The 26,839-nt window shown below is 49.4% G+C and overlaps 1 protein-coding gene and 1 long non-coding RNA gene across 3 annotated transcripts in view; one reads left to right on the top strand and one right to left on the bottom strand.

The window, feature by feature from the left end:
* Positions 1-963: 963 nt before the first annotated feature.
* On the bottom strand, positions 964-19,532 carry LOC119453272 (G-protein coupled receptor Mth2-like). Its single transcript, XM_037715297.2, is given in 4 exon segments — positions 964-2,572; positions 2,574-3,347; positions 5,045-5,664; positions 19,360-19,532. Coding segments are annotated over 3 exon segments (2,394 nt in total). The 5' UTR covers positions 5,660-5,664; positions 19,360-19,532; the 3' UTR covers positions 964-1,567.
* The window catches only part of LOC125945588 (uncharacterized), a 31,077-nt gene continuing 10,291 nt past the window's right edge, over positions 6,054-26,839 (top strand). The window contains exons 1-3 of one of the 2 annotated variants that reach the window (XR_007467030.1): positions 6,054-7,369; positions 10,126-10,262; positions 22,801-22,907. This is a non-coding gene — a long non-coding RNA (uncharacterized LOC125945588). Of the gene's footprint in view, positions 7,370-10,125; positions 10,263-22,800; positions 22,908-26,839 lie in introns of those variants that run through there. The other variant, XR_007467031.1, reaches the window with a different exon arrangement.

Genomic DNA, 26,839 nt, shown 5'->3' with positions numbered 1-26,839 from the left:
GCGACTTGAACGAGCGACACTGCGTCCTCGTATTTTTTACGATGTTAAATTGCCGTGCGCACTCTGCAATGCTCTCTGGTATCAACAAAATACCCAGCGTCACTTTGGCTGAGCACTACATTGAAAATACTTGATACTTTTTGCGCTAGCGCTCCTTGCTTTTAAAGCCATGACTGACCGTAGGCCTATGCAATGCCAGAGCGGCTGACACTGAGGAGAACGATGAAAGAGTCTAGTGTTGCTAGTTGCAGAAGGCTGCATTCGCTAGCTAGCTTAATTATACTAGGACCACTAGGGCACCCAACAACCCCGTCAGCGTAAGGAGTGGCTCTGCGGTTAACAAAATAGCGCATGTATAGGGTTTCCCTACTACTTTCTTAATTTTGCGCGATGAACCTCTAACTGTTCATCGCAACTGTTAGATTGGGTTGGATTTTTTCTTTTTTTTTTTGCCAAGGTGGCCTGACAAAGCGCTAGACGCAGGAACAGGACACAACAGCAATTTCCAAGAAATTTTCCTGTCAACCGTACAACCGGAAGAAATGGTCCAAATCCGGGAGACTTGGCAGGTATGTACACCCGTGAGCAAAAGTATACGGACCAGGGGTTGCACGATAAAGCCGATTTTTTTCTCGGCCTTTGAACGCAACTTGAAATTGAGGACTGCAGTCCAAACTTGGCATTGCGAACTTTTCAATGTACTCGTCAATTCCAGTTTATGCTTGCTAATTACGAAGAAATTCAGTTTTTTCGGCGACCCCGTGGTCCGTATACTTTTTCTCACAGGTGTACATTGCATCCTGTATTGTGTGATAGCACTTTGCAGATGTGTGCCCAAAGGCAGAAAGATGAGGAACATTAGAAGCTGAATTCTACATGACAATGAAAACTTCTAAAGAAGCACTAGTTCTATAGAGCAGCTACACAGCAATATTAACAAGGGATAAAAGCCACAGGAGACCATTCAACATATCTACATCTTTATTTACAAGGTCGGTATTAAGAGTATCAGGTAAAGATATTTACATGATGTGAAAGTTTTCTGATGCACTCGCACACATACACACAACACACACCACATGACTTTGGTATTTCACAGTCGCGCAAACGGAGTCTCCTCCGTGGCACAAAACAGGCCGTAAATTGATAAAACTGTTCCACAATTAGCCACTTCTCGGTGCTGCGATGCAGTCCGAAACACACCTGATGATCCTAAGTCGTCACAACAGTGATAAATAAAGAGATAAACGATGGAATCGTCCTGAGAAGACTTGGAAGTCACTGACTTGGCCGTTAAGGGAGCATAGGTTAAAAGGTGTATCGATGGCTCAACGATAAATACGACATGGATGAGATTCAGGAACCACACATGGGATAGGAACACTATAACGTCATCAACGGAGGCGGCTACAAGGGCCTTCACTGAAGAAGCAAAGATGAGGCTTGTGGCAACTCCGCATCAACACATGACAAGAATGCGGTGCTCATGTGCGCCAAATAGCAACACCGTAACGATACTCGCACTTGGCTCAACAACGGGTGTCGTGGGGGGAAAAGAAAAGGAGTCCTAGTACATGTCCATGCTGGTCTTCTTGCCAAGGTACGGTGCCGTGCGCTTGTAGTTTGTCGAGCTGCGGGGCGACGCCCGGCGCGAGAATCCCGAGCTTGTCGTTCCGGTGCTGTTGGAGTTGTACCCGGATCCCGAACTGAGTGTGCCTGTACGGTACGGCTCGCGCTTGATGCACATGAGCACGTTGTCCCTCAGGTATGTCCAAACCTTGCGGGTGCAGGAGAAGCAGAGGAATATGAGCAGCCCTTCGAATGCATTGAAGAGGACAAAGAGGTACCACAGTGCTTCGACATCAAGGTATCCGGCAACGAGACCCAGCGTCCAGGTGAGGCCCATCATGGTGGAGAGCCGTACGTAGAGACTGAAGTTGCGCCTGGCGGCGCTGCCAGAGCGCTTGACGCTGGATTTTGTCGAACTGATAACCATAACGGCAGTCGAGGTGAAGAGAGTGATATTGAGGAGCATCAACGCACCGGCGGGGCCAGCGAAGAAGATGAGAAGAGCCTTCCGCTGCCCAAACCAGCAGCCATGGCGCCCAAAGAGAGGTCTCAAGTCATCGGGCATACCGGAGGAGCGGTCATCGAAGAAGACGGCAAGGCCAACAATTATGGCGGGAAGGGTCCACGAGGCAAGACTGTAGAAAAAGAAACGCCGCCACTGCGTACCGGAGCTGACCCGCAATTCTCGCGTGGCGACACGCAGGGTCCGCCACACGTCAAATGCCATCGTGCTCATCCAGAAGAAGGACGCGAGGAAGAAGTAGTACGTGGTGACAGCCGACGCCTGGCAAGCTCGGGCGGGCGGTTCACCAATCATGCCAAACAGGAAGCTCAGGTAAGCGACGAGAAGTGACGTCGAGAGGCAGGCAAGGTTTTGTCCAGAGAGGTTCCTCACGTCAGGCACCATGAAGAACACGAGAAGGTGGGCCACGAGGCAGGAGATGGACACGCCTAGTCCCACAGCAGAGACGTAGCCCATGGTCCTGGAAAACTTAGCTATCTCAGTTGGTTCCGTTGAAGATGATGCATACAAGGGCCCGGAGGTCACCTTCCAGCAAGTAGCTGTCGGGAGCAAAGTCACGGTCGTAGCGCGTGGCGTACAGGTAGCCGTTGGGCCGTATTGTGTACTCGCCCTTGTTCAACATCGTCTTTCGGCATGCGAGGAACTCCTGGGTGTAGAAGACGGTACCGTTGCCGCTCCTCGGCTCGATTTCATTCTCGTTTTCATCCCTCACGCACTTGTCACCGTCAAGGACGTAGCCCGCCATGCCGCACAGAACGTTCCGGCAGACCTTGTAGAATGGGTCGTACAGTTCTCCTTTCTTGCAAAGGCTCTTTTTGCCGACGATGTTGCCCGCGGACGGGCTAACATCCATGAGTATGCTGAAGCTGAAACCGCGGGGGCTAACGAAGCTGGTGTCACTGTAGAAACCACAGATCTGGTGCGGAGCAGTGTCATTGTTGCAAACCATGCACTCTGGATTGCGGTAGTTCACGCCATACACATTGATCACAGACTGGTACGACTTACACTCCCTCTCGGTCTCCGTGCCGGCCCAGCTGGGATCACATGTCGACACAAAAGAATTGCAGGTGTACACGCTGGACAGGTTCTGGGGCGCGTACTCCAAGGCACAGGCGAAAAACCGTCGGTAGTCTCCTGGAGCAGTAAACCACACACCCCAACTGGAGTTTGTGGGATCCAGCTCAATGTTGTTTCGAATGTCCTCGCCCGTCATGTTGATGAGGCCGTAGAATTCCTTGCAGTCAAGGTTCACCTGCAGAATTGCACATTAGTATGTAAACAGCTGCACCACTATACCATTCATTTACATGCACACATCAGACTATGGCTCTAGTATAATTAGGAGAACCTGTTACTAAAGTTATTCAACCACATTTAAATCTACTGACTACAGTAAAAAGTTAACAGTACGCTATCACTACATTATGGACATCAAGTGACTGCAGTGGCCCAGTGCTAACTTTGCAGCAAGGCCAATTGATCCAATCATGACTTTGCCATATGATAAAGGTTACCCACTAGGGAAAGCTTCAACGAGTAGTTGTGCATCCAAATTACTACTAAATTGCACACACTAGATGGAGCAAAAGCACAGGACAGACTTTCAGCAAGGCTAACTATGAGGCCCACATTAAAGACTAATAAGGAGGCAAGCTTGAACTTATATGCAGCACAGCACAGTTTCTCAGTCCTAGACTGCCACATGCCTACACAGTTTTTGTTAATTGGAGGCAGCTAAAATTGAGTTTTCAGCACTGGGGTGCTGAAAACTCAATCCAAGGTTTCATTTGCTGCACCTCAGCCAAATGTACCATTCACAAATGATCTGCCGAACTAAACTGTCAGGCAATTTGGTTACACAGGGCATGGTGGAGTTACAACACATCCCGATTACAGTACACATACACAGCTAGCCACCACGATACTTGAATTCATCCAGTTGCTGTCAGACTGCTTTTTGCTCAGCCATCACACACTACCTGAGCAGTCTTAACAAGTGTGTGGCGTCGTGAACGTAGAGTGCCAAAATGAAAAGGAACGAACAGCAGGGCCCATATTCACAAAAATAGGTCTTACACTAAAACTCTTCATAAAAGAAGATGCCAATTGTGTCATTAGGCATATCATTAGCAAAGGTAGCCAGCCAATGACAATGAAAACGGAAAGCCTTGCGAATTTGACCCCAGGTCTACATTTAAAGCAGCTAACTTTCCTTGTTACTGGACTGAAATGGAGCAAGTTCCATGAGGAGGATTATTCGGCTTGAGAACTACATAGCAAATGTAAAGTTAAGTAAGGTTACGGCTCCCACTTTTTCAAGAACCGCCGTTTCAATAGATCAGGTTAAGTGTTCCCTTAAATGCTGTAGCTAAGTGCAAGTGCAGTCGGCCACAACGGTCTATGGGACACGAGTGTGACAATAAATGTGAATGTCTACTCTGTTAAGGCATAACCGTGCTTCTAATTTAACGCGTCACTATGTAAGGTCGTCAGGCGCAACTTGGAATCGGCTAGCGCAAGACAGGAGAAATTGGAGATCACAGGGAGAGGCCTTCGTCCTGCAGTGGACATAAATAGGCTGATGATGATGTAAGGTCGCAAACGCTACTCCAGATTGAAGTATTGAACTCGATTGATTAGGTTTAATGTCCCAAAGCAACATTGGGGATATGAGATATGCCTTAGGGGAGGGCTTCGAACAAATTTCGACCACGCGTCTTAAATCTAAGTGCACAAGCGTTCTTACATATCGCCCCCCTTCGAAGTTCGAAATGCAACGGGGGCGACCTCGTGCAACCAGCGACCTCGTGATCGGCAGCAGAACGCTGCCAATATAGCCACTGTACTATGCGCCGTTCAGCTTTTCTTCGTATATCCCGTGTCCCGTAAACGTTTTTCGGCCGACTGTACACGTGCAGAAGAAATGTGGCTTTCCGAGAAAAGTCTCACCTGCCAGCGGCGGGTGTCGTTCAAGTCGTCGTTGCAGGCGGCGCAGTACACGTTGGCGTACGTCACGTTGGTCCGCGGCGACGTCACGGGAGCCATGCCGTTTGGGTCGGTGACGCGGGCGTCGGCGCCGCGTTCGCATTGGAGCCGCACTTCGTCGGGTCCGTCCCATCCGGGCTTGCAGGCGCGTCGGACCCAGGTCGCCTGCATGTCGCTCCGCACGCGCACGCACTCCCACTCGAGGACGGGCCCGTCGCCGGACGCGGACGACGCCGCCTCCAGGAGCGCCGGGGCGTCCCGGCAGCAGTCGCCGAACTTGACGCACGCGTCGTCGCAGCGACAAACGTTGGCGCGCTGGAACGGGTTGTCCGGGTAGGAGTAGTACGACGTCGTCGGCGCGCCGGTCGAGTTGCTGCCGCTGCCGTTTTCGTAGTCGGCAAACTTCGAAAGAAGCCTAGAGGCACAGGTGTCGTTGCATCGCACCAGGCTCGCCTCGGTGTCCCCTTGTCCTTGGCAAGGATGGCTGCCCAGGATAGCGATGAGCAGGACGGTGACGGCTGCCCGGACGGAACGAGCAGACGTCGTGCCCCCGCCGAGGCCTGCCAGCTGCCTCCCCATGGCTCCTGTAAAGACAAGAGATGGAAGTGTTTAAAGATCACCGTGCGATCGATCTTGGAAACGAAACGGCAGGCTTAAGTAGGACCTTAGGATGTCGTATCGTAAAGAGTTTCTAGCAGGCCTCACTATACCTCGGATGAGTAAGTTGACGTGAAAGTTAGTACTGTTAAAACATGTTAACACTAGTAGTTAGTAGTGTTAAAACATGACAACAAAGTGCCAACAGTCAAAGTATCGCGCCGCAAGTGCGTGCGTGCGTGTCTGGCAACGATGCGCGGAAATGCGTTCGAAAAGTTAGCACGCTTAAACTTTTTTTTTATATTTTATTCGAAGTATTAAGGTCGTTGAAACGGCTGTAAATTTGTGACTTATTTTACGGACTTCTGTGGTTTGGTGGCAGATTGTCCAAATCATCCGCTGTGCCGTTTTATTTCTGACGGCTTCCAACAGGTGGGCGCACCGGCGTTCGTTCGTTTGACTCGATGAATCGGTCGTCCGGCAGTGCTCACTTTTCAAGTTTATTGGAGTAGGCCCTAGGGTAGGCCTGCCGTGATTTTCCTGCAAACATCGACCAGAATGTAAAGCCCATACGTCATATATCCTTCTAAAGTTTTGTGAAGTGTTTCCCAGCAGCTTCCATTGCATTCGGCACGTCCTGCGGATGTTTTTGTTCGTGAAAACACTCCCTGGAGACGCGGCTATTTCCGCCAATACCGTTGGAATAAGCAATTTTCTTTTTTTTTTTTTTATGAACTGATTTGGCAATGCGCCACAGCTGAGAACAGCAGCCAGCGCATTTATTGTGCACACACCCGCAACAACGAGTATTTCGATCACGCCAATATGATTTCAGAGACGCGCCAGGTTGCGCCGTGCGATTAATGCCGGTCACGGTTGTTTATCAGCCTTCAGCGGCGCTATCGCGGAGGCATGCCAACCAGCGGACGTCCAGAGGAGTGATGTGCACGTGATACTATATGACGCTCGTCCGAAGTGCCGAAAAGTGGGCAAACAGCAGACAAGCAAACAGAATTCAAACAGAGGACATTCAAGATATTCGTTTATATATAAGATGCTGTACGTAAATGCTCTTCACTAAAAAAAAAGAGAGAGAGAGAAATATGCGGTTCTGCGTGCTAAAACGATTATGAGGTACGCCGTAGTGGGGCACCCGGTGGTTATTCTTTAGCGTGCACCTAAATCTAAAGGCCAAACTACATGTGCGCTTGCAGGCGCGCAAAAACTCACGCCCGCGCGCCTTACGTTTACCTCATGAGGAATGCTGATTTGAACCAAGGAGGTCATTAAAAGAAAAAAAAAAAAAAAAAAAAAACATTGCTGGCGTGGCAGCCCCCGCAGTTTCTTACCAACACAGGCGAAGCAGCTCCACTCCGGCAAACATTTTTAAGCCTCCTTGGTCACGCCAGGCCGCGTCCGTGAATTTCAGTGCTGGTGCAGTCTACGCTTAGATCTCTTTTTTGTTGTTTGTTTGCTTTCCTCTCTTTCATTTGTAGTGACGGCCGTCTTGGGTATACGTCACGGTCTCGGCGTATAGGTACGGGCCTTGTGTTAGGTGTTTTCATGACATCTGTATAATGTTGTACCTTCGACGGTCTTACACGCGCTTGGCTCCTAGGTAATTTTGAATCGAGCACCGAGGCTGAGCTCTCCAGTCGAGTCTACTCCAGCGGCGCTGAGAGCTTCTCCCAAGTAGGTTACATTTTGTTGGCTTCGCCATATGTGTGTGATTTTGATGGCGTGTTCATGCACTTGACACGGGATGCTTCCATAGGAATTGATTTCTGTATACCTGTTAAGCTAACCAACCTAAACACTGCCGACTCTGTCGTTTGACAAACACTGTGCTTCCCAAGCATAATGGATGACACCCAGTCCATTCGCTTACAAGCTCCAGCCAGTCGATGGGCACCGAGTTGCATCGGTACGCAGTTTAAAAGGAAATCGAGGGCGGAAAAGCGCTTTCACTAGAACGCGGCTTGCTCGATATAACTTACAAGTAATGGCGCCGTCATTCACGCTGTCGGATTCGCCATCTTGTCAGCTCTGATTGGCCCATAGGACTGCTACGACCTACCTATCTGATTGGCGGAATTCGAGTATACACTATTAAGCATTCCAAGATTATATTGTAGGACGTCGTCAGCGGTCAAGAGTCCTTGACATCTGCGACGCTTTGCAGCGGCAGCCAAGGCACAACACTGTCGAAAACGTGGCAACAGCTAGCAATGACGTAGTGAAATATATATTTAACTCGTTGTGACGTCCATCGCGGAGAAAAGCAAACCGAAGCTTCGGTGGCTCAGGCGCCAACCGTTTCTGCTCGAGCTAAAAAAAAAATAATAATAAAAAAACTGCAACGTAGCACGTCAAACTCGCACGCTCAGTAGCTTGAGCCATCGGCGACCAAAACAGCTGCTGCCTACGACGCGCTTAGGACACATAGATAACATCGCAGCAGCGCGGACGCGTGCGGACGGAGCGAACGGCCGGGCTTTTTCCCACGTGCTATAGTAGTCACGTGACACGCGCGCTTCCTGCCTCGGTCGTGCATGGCCCTGCGTTTTTTTTTTTTTTTTTTTTTTTTTCGCGGCAGGAATTAAGGGTATACACGTATGCGGCGGCTATGTGCCCGGCAAACAGGCCTGCCGCAGCCGTTAACCCCTCAATTAGGTCGCATTTATTTCGGTTGACTCAACGACGGGGCACTTATAATGATCACGAAGGGTTACCTGCAAGGTCAGAGTCCTGCCGGGTGATGTTGTGCTGCATGACCTTGCCGAATCAGTGTTTTTCCGACTGAGAATTGTTTTTAGCGGTAGCTTGTTTTTGACTGTTTGGTTTATTGGTTGGTTGGTTGATTGGGTTCCCTGGGTAACACTGAGACTATGAGAAACATGGTACCTTGGTGCTCTGAATTAAAACCTCCCATTGACCATGGTTCATACTATGTGCCCTTCATAGTATTTCTTTTTTTCGGCAGCATATTGGCGCCGGTGGACATAAGAAAATGTGCTGTAATCGCTGAGTAACTCATTATCGAATATTTTGTTCTGTCTATCAAGTATCTAATATTACCTACTTAATTGTTTAATTGTATTATAATGTATGGTACGTGGTCCAACTGCGGAATTCAAACCCGTCAATGCTGAAGCCATTTCAGGAGATTAATAAGGTAATCAGCAGTTACAGTGGCGTGAATTAGGGCCCATTCACACTTGCGACTAGGCGAGGTCGCGCGACCAAGTTAGTCGCAATGCGACCAGTCGCAAGTAGTCGCAAATAGTCGCTTTTCTCGAAATGCGACTGTTTCGGGCCAGTCGCTCACTGCTCGATTTTTCAGTCGCGCGACCGCAGTCCCAGAACAGCTGAACCAATCAGATGCGAAGGAACAAGACGTCCGTATACGCTGACGCTTATTTTACGCGGCGATGACATTTCAAGCAGACGTGAACGGCCAGTGCCTCCTCTGAAGGAGGCACTGGAACGGCATATCGTGAGACATTTCGGTTTAGCGACTCGTCGGTCGCATTTGTCAGTGTGAACATCGTTCGTCTTGAGTAGCTTTCTGGTCGCCAGTCGCAATCGGTCGCACGACCTCGCCTAGTCGCAAGTGTTAATGGGTCCCTTATGCGTTCCAGAAGAAAATGAAAAGAAAGAAAACTCTTATCTGTATTGCACCGCTCTTAAGAATTACCATTGTCTGTATGTAACAAGTATAGCTTAGATGCGCTTAGTGTGGACAGAAATTAAAGGCGCGAATTATACGAAACAGGAGACAAATAACATACGACACGGGCGTCCCGCGTTGTCTGCCTGCTGCGGGTCTCGTTTTTGTACGTAATTCGCGCCTGTTCTCTTGTCTGACCCCGAGTGGAACAACCTGTTCTACTATCTGCTTGTACAACACTTTCCGACGCCTGTCGTCTGCCTTTGATCGTCGTCATCTCGTGCCCGATGCTGTTTCATATGTTCCTATAATGAGAAGCAGACGACACAGATACTTAGTCCTAACTGTCATATCGTCTGCTAACGAACCAAACTGTTTCGTCTGTTTCTGCAATGTAGAGGCAGACGAAAAACAGATACTTATATAGTCCTAGCTGTTGTATCGTCTGCTAACGAACCAAGCTGTTTCGTCTGTTTCTGCAATGTATAGAAGCAGACAACACAGATACTTAGTCCTAGCTGTTGTATCGTCTGCTAACGAACCAAACTGTTTTGTCTGTTTCTGCAATGTAGAGGCAGACGAAAAACAGATACTTCGCCCTATCTGTTCTCTCGTCTGCTCACGAACCAAATACGGGCCCCAAATGCGCAACACTTCGCCCGTGTGTAACCCACTGACACGGTCCGCCGCGATGCTAAGCGGCCGTTAGCGTGTGGCCCGCTTTCTATTTATTAATTTTATTTTTGTTTTTGTCTTGTTTGTTTTTTTTCTCCGCCAGTCGGCGCGGTGTTCGATATGACCCTTATCCCAGCGGCTGCAGGCGTGGCCGTTGATGGAGGTACGGGAGAAGGAGCGGGCGAGATTCTGCGAGAACCCGCTGCCGTGGTTATAAACGGCCGCGCCGGCCATGGTTTGGTAAGCATCCCGGCCGCCTGCCTGGTTCGACAGGCGCCGCCGCTATACCCGTGACCCCTCCCGCCAGTGTCTTCTCCCCCGAAAAAAAACGCTACGACTGACCCACCCCAGACAACCGCGTTATGTAACACATGCTCGGCCGAACTTGAATTATTGGATAGGGTAAAAGAAAGACGACGAAGAGCGCCTAACGCGGGCAGGGAAGCCTCGTGGCAGCCGGTATGCATGTACTACGCGCACGCTTCGCTGCGACAGTTACGTGCAGTGTGCAGGACGCCGAGCGGGTCTAGAAATGTGCTAACCCTAAGCAGCGATAAAGTCATTTTGGCGATGGTTATGTGCGCAGTCTTACTGATGTTACATAAACGTGACTGAACAGAACTTTGCAGAATAATGAAAGAAGCCCGCGAATACATGCACGCAAAGTGCCTCGGGGGGGGGCAGTCGCGCGGCAATTTTGCGTGTATTCGCGGGGCTTCTCTCGTGCTTAGAAAAAAACTTTTATGTAGCACGTATCGAGCAACAGAACGCTGTATCGTGAGTTTTTTGTGCTGCACTACAATTTTCGCATAGACTATTTGCATATCATTATAATATTTGAGAAGTTGACTATAAGTTGATTATAAGTTTGAGAAGTCCAATTAGGCATAATGCAAAAGAGAATCTGAGTATCTCCAAGCGCTGGCAAACATTACCTTGGTTCTGTCCAGCTACGTCTCATTTGGATGTTTTGTGCGCTGATACTTGTCACGTTGCCAGGGCGTTTTGAAAACGGCTATGCTGTTCTTGGAAATTGAGGTTAAAAAAAAAAAACGCCATCAAGAAAGTTTCTCAAGCCCATAAGCGTGACGGCTAGACAAAGCACAGTTCCTGTAGCAGCTGGACAGGCGCAGCACCAGAGCTTCCTCTAGTACTTCTTGTAGCAAACTATGATGTACACGCATGGCCTCAGAGATTTACGCGCGCCTGCTCAGCCGGCGCGCGCAAATCTCTGAGGCCGTGGTACACACTTTGACCACGCCGTATTTCCATCTGTTTGCTGCGAGGCGAATTGATACCGAACAGAAGTTGTCTCCAGACAGCCGACCGTAAAGCCCCTTTATCGACGCTACTCCGGGCTTTCGGCGGAAAACGTCGTGGAGGGGCTTTAGTCGACCGAAGCCGGGTAGTATACAGTTTAGCATGCAGCACGATCGTTAGTCTTCCCAGATGACCTGGCCGCCAGGCCGGTTAAACTTTTTTTTTTTTCTGCTTCTTCTTTCGATCTTCTTGATGCCGCGTTTCTTGCTTTCGACGTTTCGTGAAACGCCCCCGCTCGTAAGCCCACGCAAGATTCACGGCTCGTTTGACCGTGAAGTCGCCGTAACCCGTTTCGTTATATAGTATATACGCATAAGACTTCTCCATAAATTCTCGCAGCGCCGCCCACCCGAGAAACCACAGGGGAAATGTCGACCTCACCACGACGAGTTAAGTTTGAAGACATAAAGGGGACGGGGAAAAGAAGACGAGAGGGAGAGAGAAAGAAACTGACTGAGCCGCGCTATTTTAGAACCACGCAATCTACGGAAAGTCCCGAGCTATCCAGTAAAATGTCCGTCCGACGTCCGTGTTTTTAAAATAGTGCGACACGAAAGACGACATTGCAAAGTAACGTCAGCGGCATTTTTTTTTTTTTTTTCAAAACGAACCTTTCTTTGCGAACTCCCAGACGTTTACCTCGAGCTGTGCATACATCTCATTTTGTCCTTGCATTTTTCCTTTCTTTCTTTCTGTACGTTTCCGTTCAGTACAAATCAAGAAGCCGGAGGTAAAAGCTTCATAAACGCAGCTTGAAGTACCCTCGGCCCCCCAGATGACAGCATAGCTTGAGGGCGGCGTAATGCATAAACATACAGATTACGCGAGAATAAAGTTGTGGCCTTTGTGGCGGATGAACATAAACATTTCATGAGATTATAGGTTGCATAGGATGCAAGCAAACGAAATTGCATGCATCGGCGTTAGTTGTGTGGGATCTAATGCACATCACTTGACTAAATCTTCGCTTCACATAGCTTCGCGTTGGATCTGTTTTTTTTTTTTTTTTTTTTTTGCATGTATTCGACGTATTACGCTCCCGAACAATCATCGATGGTCAAACACAAATAATGAAAATATGTCACGAAATGAGTCCGCCGCACTGGCGCCTCGTTGTCATTTAACATTCTTTGTAGTGCAGTCATGGGTTCAACCCTGTGTAGCCGCTCAGGAACACATTGTTGTACTTTATTCATCAATAAACCGGGTCATACATTCACGAAACTACTCGTACGTACACGCCGGTCGGTCGTACAGGTCGCAACGGTAGCGCGCCATTCTGCAGCGCCATATCATACAGTGGAGGGACGTATAAGCCTAAATAAATCACGACGAAACTCATCATCATTCGTTTATTGCCCAAAACCTTATGACACGTGGATCCTGTTGTAGATTACTTAATGTTCTCCGCAGGACGTCCCAGAAATATATGCACTCCTTAATTTCTTAATTATTTTTTTTCTCAAATAAGTGCTGGGTCTGTTTTGCCAGTGCCCGAATATATACCCAAGGCTTATCAAACGACTCGGTTTATTCGCTATACCCGAACTTAGCACTTCTATTTACTTCGTTATATCCGACACGCGTTCGTGCATGCTGCGACGCTCTAGTAAGACAAGCCTGTGTCCTCCTCTATATCGGCCACGTAGTCCACACAAAAAAAAAAAAGAAAAAAAAAACGTTGCGGAATTCCCCGTAGCTACCTTTACGTGAACCATACATTGTCGTGTCGAGTCGACTTGTCGGGACATGAAATCCGGTCATCGGGTTCATGTAAGCGCTAGTGGGTAGCGTATCGAACGATCGTCGAGGTGAGTTCGGTCAACTCGCCTGCAAAAGGTAATGTTCAACATGCATCTTGCCTAACCCATTAGGCCTAATCCGCTAGGCCTAACCCGCGAGGTAAAACACGATCGGGTCGGGTCAACTCGACTTCTGTTCGTGCATATATTATAGGCGAAGCTATAGTATCCGGTGATCGGCGCCCGTCTTTCTGGCGCCCTCGGATTCTGCAACCGTGCACAGACCGAAACGACGCAAACCGTGGGTCGTCATTTTTACAGGGAAGCTGTATATGCCTAGGCCGAAAAACTCGTGGTCCGACCACAGAAACCCACCGGCGGAAATAAACCTATCGAGAAACCTGTCGAAAACTCGCGTCTCGTTCACTAGGCATATACCAAAATTGGCATGGACGGGTACGAATGTATGACTAACACGACAAAGAAGGATAGGAAGAAATCGCGTGTACGTGGCTCATACCGGGGCCGCACATTTCAGCTTCGCCGGTTTACCACCTGTATACGTGGGTTGCATATGGGCGGTGAATTTTTGTATGTCCCGCTGCCTTTTTTACACGCACTTTCCAAAAGCGAATCGCTTACTTGTCTTGGCACCCATCGGCACTTTACAGTAGTACACAGCGTGCTACGCGTAGGCCACGAGCTCGCGGTCAGAACAAGGTCGAGGACGCGCTATAATAAAGACGTTGTCCAGGGGTGGGGGGGGGGGGGGGGGGGGGGGGGGGGGAGACGAACGAAGCGAGAGCTGCACTGTGTATCCGCCGCTTGCGTTCTTTTCAGCGTTTTCTTCTTTTTCACGTCACTCGGAGGAAACGGCGAAGCCGTGACGCGTAAACGGTGGTCGCCGCAGGCCCATAAAGCTTGTTTATTTTGGATTCAGCGTTAACTGTACATGTATATACGCGTATAGACGAAGGTGGAAACGAGCTGTTCGTCTTGGCAACTTTTTCGTTCTTCTTTTTAGTTCTTTTTTTTTTTCTGTCCAATGCACAGTTGTGACTCGGCCAGGCCTTAAAAGAAGCCTGTTTGCCGTTGAGAGCATGGTCATTACTTGAGGGACGGTTATTTTTGGATCGATCACTCGTCGGCGGACACCTTCACTTTTTCTGTGAAGCAGTCTGCCGCGACGCTTCGCTGAAGCAAAAGGGCAGATCGTCTGAGTGCACTCTAGAACTATCCGACTCCAAATAGAGCTGATTTGAAGGGGGGGGGGGGGGTGTCTGTGTGTCGTTGCCGAGAACGATCGTAACGGGTTCGATCTTTTTTGGCCGGGGGCGGCCGCATTCTGATTGAATGCAAAACGCGGTATTACATATTGTGTATGTATGTGGATAAGGGGGGTGCAATAGGCACAAAATAAGATTGCCTTGTTTTAAGCCACGGTGTGTGTCCGTCCTATAGAGTCGTAAAATCAGCAAAACTGTCCCAAATACTCTTGGCAAAGGTGTGTAACAGTGCCTTAACAGTAGAGCACCCCCCCCCCCCCTCCCCGGTCTATTTAATGCAATAACAGAGCGCAAGACCCCCTGCTACAGTCGCCCACCTGACCGTATCGAACTGGAATTGTTCGGAACGCTTTCGAACCGTAATAGCGTGGCGAACGGTATAGCTATCCGACCGAGGCTAACTCGATTTCCTCGCTGGGTTTTAACAAAGGTGGCATTGCCTTTCAGAGAGTCGGGTATGGACGCACAAAGAAGGCGCGAGTAAAAACGTGTCACAAACGGTCGAGCTGGACCCCTGCCTTGCTTCCAAACCACAACGGGCTAACCGGAACGGGGAGGGCGAACGTTGTACGCACTCAAACCAACAACAGCAGCGCTGCCCTTTGCTGAATATACGACGCGTGTAGATTCGACGGGAAATGTAGGTGGACCTCTTAGGGCTGTCGTAAGAAAGCTGAAATACGGCTTTATAATAGTCTTAGTCTTTTGCTATCCAAGCGCCCCCTATCACGGTAAATAAGAGTTGCCTCGGTATTGTACAATGATAACTAAACATGTCAGCTTATTTTTTTCTCTTCAGAACCTAAAAAAAAAAAGACAAAATTAGCGCAGCTTGCACTAGTCGCGAAAGGCTAAAGAAACAGCGGCGCTGATCGGCACCTAGCTGGTCCTGGCCTTACGGGTTATGCTTTTCCGGAATTTATTGATTATTGGTCGATTATCAATTACCTACTGATTGGCTATGGCAAGGTTTTGGTCACGCATTTTTGCTGGGCTATGCACTACCAAGTCATCCCCAGCATTTTTTCCGGAATTTATTGATTATTGATCGATTAGCTACTGATTAGCTATCGATTGGCTATCGCAAAGTGAAGCGAGGCGCAGCTGTGCGCACGTGGCGTCATCGCAAGGCTTATTTTTGCGAACGCTAGGCGGGGAAACGAAAAGCTTAAACAGCTCCGCTGTTAAAAAGAGTTCCGTTCACCACGTCTTCGCGACGTCGATTCGCGATTTCAGATGCTTCGATCGGTAATTTCGGCGATCCAAGTTTGTTTCCCTCGATTATTCCCCCCTGATCGGTGTACGCCTTCTTGGTTCGATAAACATGAGCGAGGCGGTCACCGTTGGCGTTGTTTGTGTACACATCAGTGTATATATGCGGCTTCTTCCTCGAAATGTTCGGGATTTCTCGAATGATATGCTCGCTGGCCCCGGACTGTCGCTGAAAGTTCCGAGGAGGCCATCTTAAAGGGAACACCCCAAACAAGCAGGCAAACAAACACAGGAGTTAAAGGGAGAGGGAGCGCCGCTCTCTCTAATTTCGCGGTCTCCTGCTCTCAGAAGTTCTTTTTATTTTGTCATTTCTCTATGATCTCACGGTGGGTGTTCAGTCTGCTCGCTCGTTTTAGGACGCATTTTTCGGTTGTTTTCTTTTTAAAATCTTGTTTCTTCTAAATTTCGCTGTTTTCTTCGGAGCGAGCCACCCGGACTTCCCTCGACCTCCTTCTCACGTATCCGTTGCGCTTGCTGCCTAATTTCGTTGTCGGGTTTTTATTTTGCTGCGTCTAATGCCTTTGTGGGACCGAAGCTTCTTAAGCGTGCTTTCCCCGTAGAGAAGGCTTAAAAAGGAGAAAAAAAAAAAAGAAAGAAACGAAAGAAAAGCTGCGTTCGAAAACAAAAATTGCGAAACTCTCGGGGCAGATGATGCTACGGGTAAACCGGCGAAATATGGCGAGCTCCCTTTACGGCAATGGGTCTTATGAAGAAAAAAAAAAGAATAAATAAATGCCGCTGGAACAGTGTTTCCCAGAGCAAAAGAATCTGGGTCAATTGAGGGGAGCTGGGGGGTGGGAGGGATGGGGGGCTGTAAAGGAAGGTTGAGTGCCCACCTAGCTATAGCTACACACTCCATTTCACAAACTGCGCGCTCCGCAGTGAAAGTCTGTCGGTCGCGTCAAACAACCAGAACAAGAGATGTACAGTCGACCACAAAAAAATTCACGGACCACGGTTTCTCAGAAAGCGTCGAGTTTCCGAGCAGCCCGCAACGGTAGTCGTACATCACGATAGTGGCTGCGTAGAGACATTCAACTTTTTTTTTTTTTTTTCAGATACCGTGGTCCGTAAACTTTTGTCATCGACTGTATGCGTGCTTCAACGAAGTGGCAGTTTGGGCGAGTCAGTATACTGCATTTTGTTATTTGCGCGTGTTGGTTTGTTTGCTGCGCTGATATAGTCAGTACGAGAGATTTGTTTAAAAAAGGAAAAAAAGCCCCCCCCCCCCCCCCCCCCATCCCCATTGTCCACCGTTAATCGCGACGTAGTCACATAAGGTTTGGCAGAGCACAATAGGCAAGTGCCTTCGCCTCTTTCTGTGGAACACGCAGTCTGCTCGAGCTGTTGATTGGCTGAACACGAGCCCAGGACACGTTGCCTATTATTGATTGGTTCAACACGAGCCATTATAGTTATTATAGCCTTTGCTGTACTGCATAGAATTGGTGAGACCGACTGTGGCTAGCTATATAAGGTTCCCTTCACTTTCGTGCGCCTTGAGAAGAGCGTCGCTTGCGAACTTGGGAACGTTTATAGGGACGTTTCGAGAAGACTTGAGATAAGGAAAGAGCATGCTGCAGGTCGTGGGTTCGTTGCCCGCGGATCGCTTACACGATTCGATGGGAACGAGAGCGTTTGACTATATAGACGCGGTTTTTTTTTCTTTTTTTTCTCCCGCGGGGTGTCTTCTTCGCACGGCCGATAAGAGTCGCTATTATATAATATAGCTCGCAGGTTCGGTGACCGAAATCAACGAGCTGATCTCACTTTTCGTGGGAACTGGAATTTGTATGTGTACACTCCGCGTGAGATGATTGCGCGTGCCCCAGGCGGAATTAATTGAGCGCGTCAGTTTATGGAGGCTGCAAGTGATATTTCCGAAGCGCTTGCGTGCTTAGCGTACGTAGCAGTTCTTGCGGAACAGCAGTTTTTAAGCAGCTACACGGCCCCTGGTCGAAGAAGCATTTTCAACTATACTAAAGCAACATCGTGTTTGAAATATAAGTGGGGACGAGGCACTTGTTTTCAACTATGAGCAGAACCTTTTCATTGTGCTCAACGAGACGAATATACACGAAAAGGCTTAGCGAGCAAATCTACACAAGCCACCACGCGCGGGGTGTCACTGTTGTCCAAGTCCCGCATATAGAGTTACTGTAACTCCAATCCGGCCACCACGGTGCTCGCCACATTGACAAATTCTTACTGTCTTCAATAGGCTCATAGAGTAGAAACGCCAGATGTCCAAATAAATCTGCTTAGCCTTTGCAGGAAATGAAATCCGAGGAAATGGCAAGCACTTGAGAGTTTTCAAGACATCGAAATCAGCGTTCTGATATTCAAGCGTTTTGAGGAGACTGAAGGACCGACCACCTACGGACCTTCGTTACTAGACGAACCGAACAATGCATCGAGCTCTCATAGGACAAGTGCGTACAAAGATAGGGGTACCTTCTAATATCGCCGCTCAAAGATGCATGACTATGAGTGGCAGGTGCTGTATTGTGCGCTGGTGAAGAAAGCGTTCATTTGCGCAGCTACGACCTTTAATGTCATTTACTCTGATTTAAGTTAATGCAATGATGATTTTCAGCATTAGTGACTTTTCGTGCGCTTTAGTGTTAAATCACCGTTCCAGCTTGATTAGAGGCTATAGTCATGTTTGTCACAGGTCGTGCGTCGGCTACGTTACCTATGACTTGCATATATTTGCAACTTTATGTCATGCTATGTATGTGTTATTGTTCCGACCAATTGGCGAAATGCTTTGATCATTTTTATTTTGTTACCTATACTAATTGCTATCCAGTTCAGTGCTTTTTTAGCTATACGATTTCAGGATAGCGAACTCTTATGCAGCCAAACAACAAGAAAGCAATGACCTTGCTCTGGGCCAAGCAAAGCTCAGCACTAAACCACACATATGCCGGCATTATAATAAATATATTAAAGCTTAAATAAACACATTCATGATTCCACTTTTCGCTATAGATCCGCCGCCTGCCAGCAAGACAACGAAGTCACCACGTACGCGCAACAAGTTGGACGGTTTCACTTATTCACCTAGTTTGGTATCTTAACTGCATTTTACAAATACTCGTCGGTGCACGTTCATTATATTGGAACGCTTACAAGCCCCTTGCCCACGCGTAATTACCTTCGATGGCCGGAGAGACATCGACAATAACACTGTTATTTCTTCATCTTCGATAGGGACCGTCATACAGTCAGTCGCCCTGACTCGTCCAATCTGTGCCGAGTCTGCCTGCCCCATCGTAACATAGCCGCATCAACTTCTCTCACCGAACGCCCGATCACAGCGCCCCTATCCGCGTAGTTGCAAAATCACTCAATCCAAACGTAATTGGATACTTATACAGTATTCCGGCAACGAATACAGCAATCGCGGGCAACATGTATGTCGAAACCTCCGAAGGGGCCTTCAGTTACAATCATAGGAATCAGCGTACGCCTGCATGTGAAATTCCGTGCAGCATCCGAGCCAATCAGAACGTCGGAACGTTGAGCAAGTTGGTCGGGAGTCATGTTGCTAATGTTGCTGAAAGGAAAGCGTTCTAAAGAAAAACGGGCACAACTGGGAACGAATTCGGCGTTTACGTTGTTCCTTCTTTTTTTTTTTTTTTCGTTCCTACTCGTGTCCCTGTTAGGATCGCCAAGCTTCCTCTCATCAGAGCATCGTAGCTTATAACTCACCGATATCGTGCGAGCTGCGACGGACCACGAAGCGATCACTTATAAAGCGGAGTCCTCGAAGGATGAAGCACACGCGCACAACCACAGCACACGGGAAGGGGCCGCGCTTAGCCCCGTACGATCCGAGCGTCGACTCGAATATGCCGCGAGCGAGCCCGGGTATGTATGTTACACCGGACACCGGCGCACCAATCAATACGCAAGCGCACGCGAAGAGCGGCGCGGAAGCAATTATAGCTCCGGCTTGCAATTCAAGCCCCCCCCCCCACCTCGCCTTCCTTCTTTTTTTTTCCCTCCTCACCCAGCTATTGTCTTGGAAGACTTCCGCCTTGGCACGTACGGGTCTGCAGTTGAAAGGCGCGCCCGCGACGTTTTGAGAAGCCAACTGTCTCGGCTGCTTACTGACTACGTTTTCCCGCGCGAAAGAGGCGCCGGCCATTCGGACAACCGCAGCGGTTCTTACGTCAACGACTGTTTTGAGTGACGCGCTGCGAAGGTTTCGGAATGTGTGTGCGTGTATGCGCCTGTTGGTGTGGTATCGGTGGCGTTACGCCCTTGCTACTACCGCTGGTTGCCGCCGTAGCGGGCAATGCGCGCGCTTGTATAAAAATCAGTTTCACTCGCCCCCTTTCTAAATATGGACGACCTCCCTGGCATATGAATGAACGGTCGGAGGCGATCCACAAGCAAGGTCGCGCGACGTACACGCGAGGAGTTTCGTAATGGGCGGGTGCGGTGGGTCAGTCGTTTAAAAGCGGCCCCCGGGTTGCGGAGTTTCACCGGTGAGCGCGCGGCTCTTCACTTTGAATGACTTGAATGGAACAATGAGTCCAAAGGCAGCTTCCGCTTAGTATTCCGGTCCAGCCGCAGGAGAGCGTGCGATTTGAATGAATAAGGAACACATTACTGTCGCTTACTGGCAAATCAGGTGCCCACGTCCAACCCGCAGAAGGCAATCGTGCGAAATGCTTGCGCGGATCTCAGAGGCTGTGCTACGTTTGAAGCAGTGCCTGTTTTTTCGCTCTTCATCGCTCCTCACGCTGCCTTCATTCATTCGAAGCTTCATTCGAGGCTGTTGTTCTTTAGTCACTGTCAGGGACATAATTGACTCATCAATTTTGCCGTCTGCACTTTGAGCAGACGGCAACGTCCCAGAAGCAGACGGCGGGCTGGAGATTGGGCAGCGCCATTTTGAAGTGACATAGACACTTCTCGTCAATGCGAGTACAAAGAGTGAACAAAGGGAACAACCTCGCGCTCTTGACAAATGGGGCGTCCACGTTCGACGGGTCCGGAGGGAACGACCACTTAAATATGCCACGGAGTAATATCGGGAGACGTGCTTGAACGGTTTTCCCCTTTTCTGGTTGGGTCGCCGATTCGGGTGGCACGGGGTCACCGATTCGGGTGGCACGGGGTCACAAGGATAACATGAATGCACCGCAGGTGTGTCGTCGTCCACTGCATCAAAGTACGTTTGCGTGAACTCATCAAAAGCGGCGGGTCGGGGCGGCTTCTTGGGGCTGAAAAACCGGTCGTCGTCTGGTTCATGCAAACGCCACCAGATCGGACCGAGCTACACCGTCGAGGCTAGAGTTCGGTCGACCAAGGCTTGCAAGGGCCGACTTGTCCCTGTAAAATGACTTGACAAGATTCACATAAGCGAGATCGGGTCTTGCTGGGTCAGCTCGACTGACTGACTCGATCCGCCACAGGTGGGTACATCCAAACGAAGCAATATTGGTTGGTCGTCGAAAGCGGTGAACACGATAGATAGCAGCAAACGATAGATAGATGCCCTTTGGTAGTCTTCCTCGAAAGGGAGGGGATGAGGTTATTGCGCACAGAGCGGCAACTCTGTCTAGAGGGGTGTACAGTTGTCGCTCGTCAACTTTCTTTACAGATCGTCCATTGTCGCCGAGAACAGGTGTTCATGAATGTGCACAGCGGGGAGCATTGCCCTGCAAACGAGTGCAGCGGAACCTTTCTCTATTTTCTTTCTTTTTCTTTTTTTTTTTTTTTTTTTTTTTTGTTCAGTTGGCCGTCTGGGGGATTGCGGTTTTCTTCGAAAGGCGAATTTAAGCTTGGCACCTTCGGCGACGACATAGCGTTGCTTCTCGTGCACAGGCTGCTCACGCACGCTGTGAAGTTTGCGTTGATGGGAACGTGAAAGCGTCGGCGGAGTAGTTTGCCAGACGAAGAAGTAGAACAGACTACCCGAGCGCTCTTTCGAAGTGCGTCAGATATTTGGTGCGCACGTTCGTTTTATCTGCTTTTCTGTCGTTTTTTTTTTTTTTTTTCTAGCACGATGCCGGCCGCGGGACAGAATTTGCGCTCTAAGATAATCGGCAAACACAACGCACCTGAGATCTCCCGTTACACGCTTTAAAGTCTTTAATACCCCCCTTATATTCAAACGCCGTTGAAGAACGGCAGTTGAAGTACTCAAGCCCTTCGCGGACATCGCGTAGCAGACGTAAAACAACTCTCCGACGGAGGCACACGTGACCACCCCCTTTCCTCCCCCCCCCCTCACCTGGTGTGATTTCGGCGGTGCAAAGCACCGAAGTGCGGAAAGAAAGGTAAAATGGGCGAAAGAATGGCAAGAGAAGAACAAACACCCCCAACCTGGTATCAGCTGTGTGGCCCCTTCAGTCGGTTGCCCCCCCCCCCCCCTCCCCCACTTCCATTCCTCTATTTCACCGTCTTCAGCCATTTTGGGCACGCCCGTTTGTTTTCCTTCGTTTCACGCCGCGTTAGCGCTCGGTCTCCAACGAGTTTCAAAATGGGAATCAGCTGTATGACTCATGAACCGGTGGCTAGGGAGGACTCCCCCACCGCCGCCCCAAAAAGTGTCTGTGTGCGTGTGTGGAAGGGGGGGGGGGGGTCACGGTGAAGCAGCACGGTCAGGGTGGCCACCAAGCACGTGTTTTTGACAGGAAGAAAAAAAAAAAGAGGAAGGGTGCACAATCAGCTGGGGGAACGAAAAAGCTTCAGTGCACGTGACAAAAGCTGAAAGCCTGGGCCGGGAAAGATTGACACGGAGGCTTTGAACAGGAGGTGTATCCAGTCAAGAGGTCTTCTCAGTAAAAACTTTCCATCGGCCCGTCGCCGGGCATGGGAAAGACCCTGCCCCTACATCTGCGAAAGTCCCCCCCCCCCCCCCCCCCCCAGCAGCTTGACCTTGGTGGGTTGCGGGCCCGTACTATTCTAGCCACCCTACCCGTACGGCTCCGCCGTACGGGCTAGGCGACGATTCGTCCGGAACATATCGGAACATAACGCCCGGAACATATCGAATCACATGGTCGGCAGCACGGCGACTCTTCCGACGGTCTGCTTGCCGCGGATTGGTGCCGTGAAATTATTAGTTTGTCTAGTCAAGCTTACTTCCCGCGTCGGCACTCCTTGGATATACCTCCTTTTCTTTCTCTCTTGTAGAACCCAGCATGCACCTGGGTGTTTTCTCGAAACGTGCCCATTTCATTTTCCCAGAGGCAAATGTGCGGAGACGGGGAGTCAGAAATCAGACAAAATGAAGAGGGAAAAAGAAGAAGCACCGGGGAAGGCACGTGAGATCACGGTGAGTGAAATTGTTAGATATCATCGTTGATATCTCGAGAAGGGGGCCACAAGCCATATATATATATATATATATATATATATATATATATATATATATATATATATATATATATATATATATATTGTATACTGGACAACATTACTATTTCTATGCTATTATATTGTTTGCATAGGACTTGGACATAATTCATGCACAAGTCTGCAACCGGTAGACTCTGAAGTCAACCATCGCATTAAATAATAATAATAATAAAGTGCCATGAACAGGGTGTGACAACGCAGGCGATCGGGTGCATCCGTCATCGAGAATGGACCCGAAAACCCAAACTTCTTTGCATGCGTCTTGCGTTCTTATATACTCCTGTCCGATAGCGTAAAACCATGATGACATCTGTCGGTCATATCCCCCCTCGTCTTCCTGCGATCACCGAAAACCGAGGCAGACAATAACAACACACGTTTTCAACACATGCACAAGTCGCACGGTCCAGCTGTCTCACAAAAAGCGCGTCCCCTAGACAGAGGAAAGATTACGCTGTTAACGCTGACTCAAAAGCAAACGCCGTTCTGTGTCTCCCTTATCAAACTACAGGTGGCATCGGATCAATAGAGACAGATTTCTCCCACTCACTCGGAAAGAAAGGCTCTGTTGTGAACGTAACCGGCTGGCAGACGAGCGGGCTTGTCGGAGGCGTCCCAGACACCAGAGCAGATGACGCGCGAAGCCAACGGAGGCGTCGCAGGCGACCAGAGCAGACGACGCGCGAAGCCAACGGAGGCGTCGCAGACGACCAGAGCAGACGACCGCGAAGCCAACGGAGGCGTCGCAGACGACCAGAGTAGACGGCGCGCGGAGCCAATGGAGGCTAGGGTGCCTCGATGCCAGCGGCGCTGGGCATCGAGGCACCCTAATGGAGGCGTCCCAGACGACCAAAGCAGACGACGCGCGAAACACAACAAAGGGGGGTGCAGACGCACAACGGCGAAGCACGAGATCAGAAGACGACGCTCGCTACCGAAAACAGAAGAACGACGGAACGCACTCCTCACACCGTCGCACGCGTGTAACAGAAGTGTTTTTTTCTAACTTAAGTCTCCTTCTCTCCATTTTTTCTACATAGTGCGGGGTTGAGGGGGGAGGGAAGGCGTCCAGTATAAGCGTGAAAAAAGCTAGAAAGACACGACGCATAGCGAGCTACAAAAGCCGAGGAAACCGAAAGTCCTGACAACAGGTGCACGGCCGCATACGTACACCTCCGAGTCGACTGCAGTGACCGAAAGTGAGGAGTTGGGTGGGAGAGGGCACAGTGTATGGACCGCGGGAGATCTTCAAATGAATTCCATCCTCTTTCCCAATCTCTCTTTCCATCTCCCTCTCTCGGGATATTCTCCGGGCGAGCAGTTCTCAAAAAACTTGCGAAGGCGAGTAGTCGCTTGCGAAGCGGTACGACTATCAAAGAAAAATAAAAACAATTGAATTCTGGGGTTTTACGTGCCAGTATCAAAGAAACACACAAAGAACCACACTTATGCGAAACAAGCACGAGGAAAAAAGAAATAATAAAAAAAAAAGAGGGGGAGATGCGGCGGCGAAGAAACCCCGTGACCCAAATCTTGCCCGGCGCAGACATCCGCTTTGAGAAGCGATTATGCCACGGCGGGCGCGCACAGTCAAGCATGCCTGGCTGCTTGCTAGCTATATTCAGGGGGGCCTCGTTTAAGGGGGGGCGGCCGAACAGGCGTGTGATGCTCCTCTCGCGCCCAGCGATGCACGGCCGGGCTAGTGTGCGAAGTGAAAAAAAAAATAATAATAACTAGTGCCTTCTTTTGTTTCTTTTATGGACGATGCTCTCATCGATGAAGGGAAAGAAGGAATGAAAGAAGCCCGGAGTGAATGGCCTGTCGTCTTGCTCCTTTAATAAAGCGGGGGGTAAGTAAGCTCCGGTGGCGGAATGGAAACAGAAAAGACAAGCTACGTAGCCGCCCCCTATTGGGTTCTAGTTAGACGAGAGATCTTTGCTGCGCGTGGCGGTCGGTGGCTGCGATAAAGAAATGCCACCGAGCGCTCGCGCCCTCGCATTTCCGAGAAGCCGTGGATCGTTTTAATTGAGGTTTCCTCGCAAGGGGGGCGGGGGACTGTTGCTACCGCCGCCTTGCGGTTAAGGCCGCACAGAACCAAGAACGGCAACTACAACGCGGACGAGGTTGCGCCACTTCCTCGGTTAAACGATCTCTGCCTGCGGGGTGGATCGGAAGTGGCTAGGCCTACACCACCAAGCAGAAGGCACGCGTGCGCGATCTGGGTTGATGCAGACGACGCCTCTTATTAACGCAGAAACAGCGTCCTCGTGTGTGTGTGGAAGGGGGGGGGGGGGTGGTATCTAACACACTTCCTGTCAGGATATGTACGGGAACTGACGTCATCGACAGCAGTTAGAGAGTCGACGTGATGTTGTAACATGGTGCACACTTGAGCTATCTGTAAGTGCCCCCCCCCATGAACACTCATTTTAAGCTAAAAATTTCTGCAAACAGCGTACAACTTCATGCGGAAATCACGTACTCTTATTTTTTTTTTTTTTTTTTAGTTTTGTTTATTATTTCCACGTTTTTGGAGAGCTTTGCCACTCTTTCGAGCTCCAGACGACACTGATTGTGGTTGACGTGGCAGACTTCTGCTTCCCAGAAGGCTTCCCATCACTGCTTTGAGGGTCATACAAGCGGCCATATTTGTGTGATTTCCATTTTCTTTTTTTCTTTCTCGGAGACATCCAGTCTCTTTCGGCTGCGAGCAAACGACACCGTTCTGATGATTTACGCTCTCCTGAAGCCTCCCCGTTTTTCCTTGACTTGGATGGATAACGCCGTGCCTGCTGCTACGTGACACCTTAGAGGTATTTCACGGCGTGCTTCGTCAAGCGTGAACTCCTATGCGCAACCATTGAATTTAGTGGAAACATAAAGCAACTCTAGCAACAGTCGACTGACGGACGCGTCAAAAGTTACTGCGTATACTATTTGTGTGTATATGCAGTGCGCATGACAGCAAGAGCGAGGCGGCTGCCTTTCACGCCGCCGTTCGTTTGTGTCAAATACAACTCAGACACGCAGAGCAGCTCGACATGTATTTTGGCCTGTCGTGCGAGGACAAGGAGCTACGTCTGTTCGAGCAAGGCTTGCAAAGAGCGCTGCAGCGTCTGACGTTGGAAGTATTAATGGCAGCACTTTTGTCGCAGACGTTGTGTCCAACTTCGCCTGTCTGTCACGCGGCGTCACGAAAACCGCGATAGCTCCCCATCTGATATAACGTGTACACACTGATTATGCATGATTAAACCGCACAAAAGAAAAATAATCATTCCTGATTCGACGCCTTTTCACCATTAGGCCTCTGCTATTGGTCCAATGTTTTCTGGCTACGCCCACTTCGCCTGTCTGTCACACGACCTCACAAAACCGCGAAAACTCACCACGTCAAACTGGCGTGTTAGCGAAAAAAATGCATTAATACGCCGAACAAAACTGAAAAATTTTTCTGTATAGCCACATACTACCGCGTTCCGAAAGGAATAGAAGATGGCTGCCCGCCGATCGCTCAGGCCCTCGCTACTCGCACCTGCCGGTGAGCATGTATTTATTTGCGCATGATAAACCTTTTTGCGAGGCAGTAAAATGTTATCGAGCCCTTTCGGCATGCATACGACATCGCTCTGCCAACTCTTCCTTGTTGAGGATCCGTTTTAGCTAAGATCAGATGTATGATCAGGTGTATGGATCAGGCCTTTGTAACCACACCGTAGTCATCCGTCCTAAATCTTTCTAGCGTGTAGATTGACACGAAATTTAGCAGACGTCGCCAAATAGCATTGCACGTCAAGAAATGCAGCATGATCGT

This window comes from Dermacentor silvarum, chromosome 5 (assembly GCF_013339745.2).
Source record: "Dermacentor silvarum isolate Dsil-2018 chromosome 5, BIME_Dsil_1.4, whole genome shotgun sequence".
In the NCBI taxonomy this organism is placed as follows: Eukaryota; Metazoa; Arthropoda; class Arachnida; order Ixodida; family Ixodidae; genus Dermacentor; species Dermacentor silvarum.
This window is presented reverse-complemented; position numbering and strand designations above follow the sequence as displayed.